The sequence below is a fragment of the Sinocyclocheilus anshuiensis genome, unplaced genomic scaffold (genome assembly GCF_001515605.1).
Source record: "Sinocyclocheilus anshuiensis isolate Anshui unplaced genomic scaffold, SAMN03320099.WGS_v1.1 scaffold9, whole genome shotgun sequence".
Classification (NCBI taxonomy): Eukaryota; Metazoa; Chordata; class Actinopteri; order Cypriniformes; family Cyprinidae; genus Sinocyclocheilus; species Sinocyclocheilus anshuiensis.
This window is the reverse complement of record NW_015540887.1, coordinates 699,888-707,409: the sequence shown is the minus strand read 5'-3', so window position 1 is coordinate 707,409 and position 7,522 is coordinate 699,888. Positions and strand designations below refer to the sequence as shown.

The 7,522-nt window shown below is 38.0% G+C and overlaps 1 protein-coding gene across 1 annotated transcript in view; it reads left to right on the top strand.

Annotated features, from left to right (window-relative positions):
• Positions 1–7,522, top strand: part of LOC107688718 (unconventional myosin-XVI-like) — a 218,296-nt gene that overhangs the window by 45,814 nt on the left and 164,960 nt on the right. Inside the window, exon 3 of the mRNA XM_016486454.1 lies at positions 5,905–5,975. Coding sequence (XP_016341940.1) covers positions 5,905–5,975 — 71 coding nt within the window. The remainder of the gene's footprint in view (positions 1–5,904; positions 5,976–7,522) is intronic.

Sequence of the window (7,522 nt, the reverse complement as noted above, 5' to 3'; positions counted from 1 at the left end):
ACTACGGCTCTGTGTATTAAATGCTGCTCCATCTGAAAGCAGGTGATGGAGATTTACTGCTGATTACAGAACCTGCTTTACTGACAAGATGCGCATTAAATATTGCATGCGATTTATCGTGCAGCCCTAGTTTGTTTGTATATCTGGCACAATATCCTTAGCGACAAAGTCCTCTGTATCTCAAACTCGCAGCCATACACAGACCAACAACCCCCACATACATGAGGCAACTAGAACCATTCTAGTCTAATAATCGCCCCTTACTCTGTCCTATTCACTCTTTGGCCTTCAACTCAGGTGATTTTTTAAAAATCAGATTTTAAAGGAATAAGAATAAGAAGAAATGTACCAAATTTCTTTATTTTGTGGTATAGAAAATTTGATTCAGCCAGGATCGCATTAAATATCGCATGCGATTTATCGTGCAGCCCTAGTTTGTTTGCATATCTGGCACAATATCCTTAGCGACAAAGTCCTCCGTATCTCAAACTCGCAGCCATACACAGACCAACAACCCCCACATACATGAGGCAACTAGAACCATTCTAGTCTAATAATCGCCCCTTACTCTGTCCTATTCACTCTTTGGCCTTCAACTCAGGTGATTTTTTAAAAATCAGATTTTAAAGGAATAAGAATAAGAAGAAATGTACCAAATTTCTTTATTTTGTGGTATAGAAAATTTGATTCAGCCAGGATGCATTAAATTTATAAAAAAATGACATTAAACATTTTTAAATCACTACAAAAATGATCTATTAGTTGTTAATAAATGCTGTTTTTTAACTTTCTATTCAAATAATCCTTTAAAAATGTATTCAAGGTTTCCACAAAAATATTAAGCAGCACAACTGTTTTTAAAACTACTACTTCAACTACAACTACTACTACTACTACTACTACTAACTATAATGAATGTTTCTTGGGCAGCAAATCAACATATTAGAATGGTTTCTGAAGGTTCATTTGACACTGAAGACTGGAGTAATGACTGCTGAAATTAGCTTTGCCATCACAGGAATAAATTACATTTAAAAATGTATTTTTTTTTAAAAGTAATATTTCACTGTGTTACAGATTTTACATTAAAAGAATTACTAACCTGAAACATTTGAACACGTGTGTGTGTGTGTGTGTGTGTATATATAAATATATATAATAATTTATTTTTTTGCAGTTTAAATAAGTATTTATATGTGAAAATAAATATACCGTAACTGTCCATATATTTTAGGAATCCTTCAGAACATTATCGAGCGGTCTGTGGCATCCAAAAGTAACGAGAGCATTTGCGTGTTGTCCATATTCCTTATCTTTTAATTTCTCATCTCCTACTATCTTCCTTTTTCCTCTCTCATCCTCTCCTTTCCCCATGCCTGGTTTCCATGGAAATGCCACATATGGTTTCAACAGCTGTTTTCCCATTTTCCCGTGACAGGTTGAATTTCGCCCACTCTTGCTCCCAACATCAAGTCATAGGAAATGCAAGAGATTATCAACCACGCAGAGGAAAACACATATTAGCCTTATCATATGAGTGCCAACAGAGCTCATTCCAATAAACCGGAGCTTCCAAATGTTCAGTTTCATCCCGGAGTTGCTGATGTGAATATTAGACTGTCTGTATCTGCTCCATTTGAGTCCTGTAAATGGCCAGTTATGATAACAGTGTGTTAGGCCTAATGGTTCATTTGACCCAAATGAGTTGAAATTGGTTCCACCAGTAATACTCCACATTGACTTGAGCGGATTCAATAACACAGCATGATTCTGACCACTGTGCAAAGACACCTTATGGGCTAAGTGTGTCTGCTGACCTCTGTTTACTTGCGGTCGGTAAAGAGGCCTAACACACTGGCGGGTGGTCTCTGGTGTTTCCTCTAATGCCTGCAGTCGGACCATCTAACAGATGTGCTCATCAGGCTCTGTAGCTCCATGTTAACATGCACAGGTTGTTTTCTCTCTTTGCAGTCAGCAGAAATTCTGTCCTCTAATGACTACACAGAGTTAACCCATTTTCTCCATGGTTAAGTGGACCATTTTGTAAATTATAGTCTTGTGCTCATGCAAACATTAAAGGGTTAGTTCACCCAAAAATGAAAGTTCTGTCATTAATCACTCACCCTCATGTTGTTTCAAACCCGTAAGACCTTCGTTCATCTTCGGAACACAAATTAAGATATTTTTGATGGAATCTGAGAGCTGTCTGACCCTGCATAGACAGCATCACAACTGAAATGTTCCCAAGTCCAGAAACGTAGCAGAGATCGGTAAAATAATCCATGTGACATCAGTGGTTCAACCGCAATTATATGAAGCTACGAGAATACTTTGAGAACATTTCAGTTGCGTTGCTGTCTATGCAGGGTCAGACAGCTCTCAGATTCCATCAAAAATATCTTAATTTTTGTTCTGAAGATGAACGAAGGTCTTACGGGTTTGAAACGACATGAGGGTGAGTAATTAATGACAGAATTTTCATTTTTGGGAGAACTAACCCTTTAAGCACTGTTATTGCTAAATATATCATTCCGGGCCAATTGCTGAACAGCTTTGTAAAGGGACGGTTCACCCAAAAATGAAAAATTCTGTGATCATCACCTTCTGAAACCTGTTATTTTTTTTCTTGTGTGGAGCACCAAAGGAGCCAATTTTCCAATACAGTCAGTGGTAGCCATGGCTATCCAAGCAGGATTTTCAGTGAATGATGATTTACATTTTGGCCTGTTCCTCACATAAAGCTACTGTATGACTTCAGAATATGGTGAATATGGTGTACATGTTGTATGGACCATTGTTATGATACTTTTATGAGGCTTTTTTTGAGCTAATAGCACCTGGTGACCATTCGCTATTATTGAATGGAAAAGAGCAGCCTGGACATTCTGATGAACTTCTGATTTTGTGTTGTGTTGCGTCCGGGCAGAACTATTGTTCCAGCCACCAAAGACAGATTCACAAATAACCTGCCTGATTTATCTCAACTGCTCTGTGTACCAATAAGTACACATGAACTAGACGAAATAACTAGCAACATGGGCACTATCTTCTCTAATACATTAGAAGCTGTTGCCCCCATCAAATTGAAAAAGGTTAGAGAAAAACGTACTGCGCCATGGTACAACAGTAATACCCATTCTCTCAAGAAAAAAACTCGTAGTCTTGAGCGCAAATGGAATTATTGACACTATTTTCCTAATTAATGCTGTTCAGTTGCTTTGACAAAATCTGTATTGTTAAAAGCGCTATATAAATAAAGGTGACTTGACTTGACTTGACTTGTGTTCTTTACTGGGGCACACGCTCTAATAAGATACCACAGTGTCTCCTTGTCTGATCCTTGTCTGAGAATGGCGAACATGTGTACAGACCTGAGAATATTTTTCTCTGACAATATTTCAGCAGTCATATCATGTATGTTTGTTAGCTGTTTAAAATCAGACTATTGACGCCATATTGCAGATGAGCTGCTACTGACCTCATCGGTTAAATGAGTTTGCAAAAAGCTCTGAAAGTATTTGTGATTTCAGTTGGATCCATTCAGACAGTTAATTTATGCGCTGAATCATTTGCAGTGGTATCTCACAACAAAATGGAAACAGGATTTTATAAGACAGTAAACAAAGAGTGCTGAATGAGGTAGATATTTACCTACAATCCATTGCAGGAAACAAAACTTGCAATATCTTCTATCATTTCTCAAGGATAAAGCAGTTCTTTATTGCATTTACAGCTGGGGATTGGCTCTATACTGCAGGTGAAGACAATTTCTATCCATTACTGTGTCAAAAAAGTATCAAAATGTGCCCTGGGGCAGAACTTTAATGTCTGGGTGAACTAACCCTTTTAATACAGGAACACAATCTCATTTGGTGGCAGGTGGAAAGCAGAAATCAGGTGTAATATTGCCCAAACTGTGGTGAGATAATGAAGATTGTTGCATTAATATGTTGATTGGGTTTTTCTCAAAGGGTGGCCATTTCCATCCCATCAGCAACTCAAACTGCACTGAGCCTACGGAAAGTTAAATCGTTGTTTACCCTAGAGGAACGGAAACATGCTGAAGAATTTGCCCTGAGTATGCGAAAAACTTTTCTGGTACTCATTAGAGCAAAGAGACTTGGGAAATTAATTAAGCTCGCTGACTGCTAATGACTGCAGATCGGATAGGCTGATTAATAATAGGTCTGAGCGTTGGATTCTATGTGAACAGCATTGATTGAAGTTGATTGGACTAATGTTTTTGTATTAGAAGCAAATCAATTCTTTCGAGAAAAAAAAAGATTCCATTAAGTAGCCGTTTCGAATGTTATTATATTCAGTCATTGTAGTAGTACGTTGTCCAGGGTGGTGTTTTAGATTGCTACAATAGTGTGAGGATAGTTGGTTTTTATTGGATTCTTGTTGCGCAAAGCATAATGGAGGTTGCATAGATGTTTTCAGCATTCAGCGTTATCGGGCTTAACAAACGAGCCAGCCATGCATATCGCTGAGTCAGATCGCCATAACACCTCATAAATATGAATGAGTGTAGACTGTATTATTAGCATGAACTGCTCTACCTCACCACAGCTACTCAGACTGGGCATGTTCTCATGTGTAAATAGGTATACAGCCTGAATAAACAGGCTGTGGAACCGTGGGCCGACTACTTAACCTCTCGTTCCAGCTGTGTTGAAGCACATCTGTTTGAGGTGGTAACCACTCCTGTGAGGGTCATAATATTAAAGCTTGGGTAGGGCTTTATAACCAGCTTGATCCTATGATAATTACCATTGTAATTAACCTTCATTCTGTCCTGGCAAATAATGAATCGAGCACATATGTGTGTCATGTGCAGAAATCATTCAGGTACATACTAGATTTATTACCTAGTTTAAGACATATTGATCTGTTGGAGCTCATCTTTCCAAAGACCTGAAGACTTGGTAGGTGTGTGCGATTAGCATTGATTGCATGTTTTGCAATGGCTTTGCAAAGATGCACAGCCCACCATTGTGTTGTGAAGATCAACAAAAAATGGTCATTAGATGCATCAAACTAATCTGGCACATTGCATGGTAAACCTTTTATCGCTGAATAGCCCTTGATTGCTTTGGCGTACATCAGACAGTGTCCTTTACAAGCCTTACACCCTGCCTCATTTCCTCTCTGGGATCTTCATTCATTTTTATTTGCCTGGGTTGGCAGCTCTGTATAATCCAGGCCAGTGTTCAATTTCCTGATGGGGATTGCTGAGTGATCTCGGAGATTCACCCATTCAGCCTCCAAGCCATCCATCACACTGACGTTTGGGAACACACATGCCACAGCCATGGCTGTCAAGTAAATGGAGAAGTGAAGGGACAAGTCACCCAAAAATAAAAATTCTAGGTAACACTTGCAGTGTCCTTGTAAAATGCTACATGTACTTACTATAGTAATAACAGTGCATAATGATGCATAATGACCAGTGATGGGAAGGTTACTTTGGAAAAGTAGTAAGTTACAGATTACAAGTTACCCTATTTAAAGAAATCCTTCATTACTTGAATTACGATTATAATACTTTAATTTTTAAAGCACAGCCACCACAAAATCAGACTTGCTTTGAGATCATTCTGAGGTTAAATACAGATTTAAAACCTTGTTTCTGTCTATGTAGAGTGTTATAACTTCATTTGTGAGGTTCCTTTTCCATAAGAATGTGGCCTTATAAGGTTGTTGCCTGTGTAGGCTGTAGACAGCTAGGCAGCACACTAGGTTTTGGAACAGAGCCAGTATGTGACTCCAGTGTATGTAGAGATTCTACCAATTCATCATATTTCCTCACTATGTGTTTGTGTGCAGAGAGGGTCGCTGAGATTTGATGAAGTGTTCATTTTGCAAATATATTCATCCCCCCATGCTTTTCTTTTGTTCCAGTGCTGAGGCTGCTGAAGGAGGGAGCTGACCTGAACACAGTGATTTCCTCAGGAGGATCTCTGCTCCATCTGGTAAGAACATAAGGACAAGCTCTGACAAATTCAGTTACATGCGCCTTGCCTCTTGAGCCGTCATACACTGTGGCTGTGATGTCCTCAGCAGAATATCTAACTGTCCCTGTGTAAAATCAATGTCCCAAAACTCAGTTCCTTTACCTCTGAGGTCCTCTACAATATATGGAGACTTATTTTAAAGGAATATTATAAAATGTTCTGACTTTAAATTTTGATTCGACAAGCCAAACCTGGGACACATGCTCTGTATTCCTGTAACATGTTCTGTAACCCTTATAAGCTGTTCAGCCATTTTTTTATATAAAAAATGGCATCCTCAGTCTGACTGTGAGCATTGCAGCAAAAATGAAGCTTCAGAATGATTAAATATATACCAAACTTACCAAATAATAGTTTGATAATCTCTAAATAAATTTCCAAGTTTATTTTTTATAAACGTAAAATCTAAAATTCTTACGCAACAGGTGGATGCATAGAAAGAAAGCTTTGCACCTAGATTCTCTCTCTCTCTTTCTTTTATTAATATTTTATTTTACTGTAGTGGAGTTTCAAAAGAAGATAAATTTACACAAATCTAAATGACCCAGACTCTTACACTCTTACTGTTCCCGGTCAAATGTGACTGCATCCAGCCAGTGTATGAGCCTTTTTTTGTAAAGCTTAAGAGGGTTGAAGCCGTTATTAATTCATTTTCCTTTATTTGACAATGCCTGGTTATTTATGACACCGATGTGTTCTGTTCAGTGCCTGTTTGCCAACTAAATGGTGGGCGTCCATTACACTCCCTTTAGTTGGTTAATTGTAACTCAGGGAAACATTTGACACCATTCAGTGACACTGACTTTAATAGACCAGGTCCGGTGTGTGAGCACTACACTCAAGCAAGATGGATGACTCAATTTTCTGTTAGTTAATTTTGTGACCATAGAGAGGTAAATAAATTTATAGGGTTCGCCAGGGTATAGTACAGCTAAACAGAAACAAATCCAATTTCAGCAGTAATTGGATAAGTTTAATTAAGTCTTGGCACTGTCTAGGAGTCAGAGATGCTCAAACAGAAAACAATAAATTTTTTATGGTGCTGCATATGAAATCAACCATTCATATCCAATGCAAATATATGAAATTATTTTTTAATTACAATTTTGATTATTGCACCTCTAGCAGAAATCAACCTGTGCCTCAGTGCAATTATTGCAATTATCTAATGTGAAAAGAGCTAAATCTTTTTAATCCATTTAAATGTCTCATTTAAATGCACAGTAGATTAGCTAAATAATGTCTGAATAAAGTTAATGCACTCATTCATTAAAGCAATCTGAAAGTTTGTTATTCGGCAAAAGATTTAAGTTTGAGGCAGTTGACCTAAATAATGTCTGAATAAAGTTAATGCACTCATTCATTAAAGCACTCTGAAAGTTTGTTATTCGGCAAAAGATTTAAGTTTGAGGCAGTTGACATATATTCTAGGGATGCTCCGATCTGCCTTTTTCGCCTCCGATACCGATTCCGATACCTAGGGTTCGGTATTGACCGATACCGAT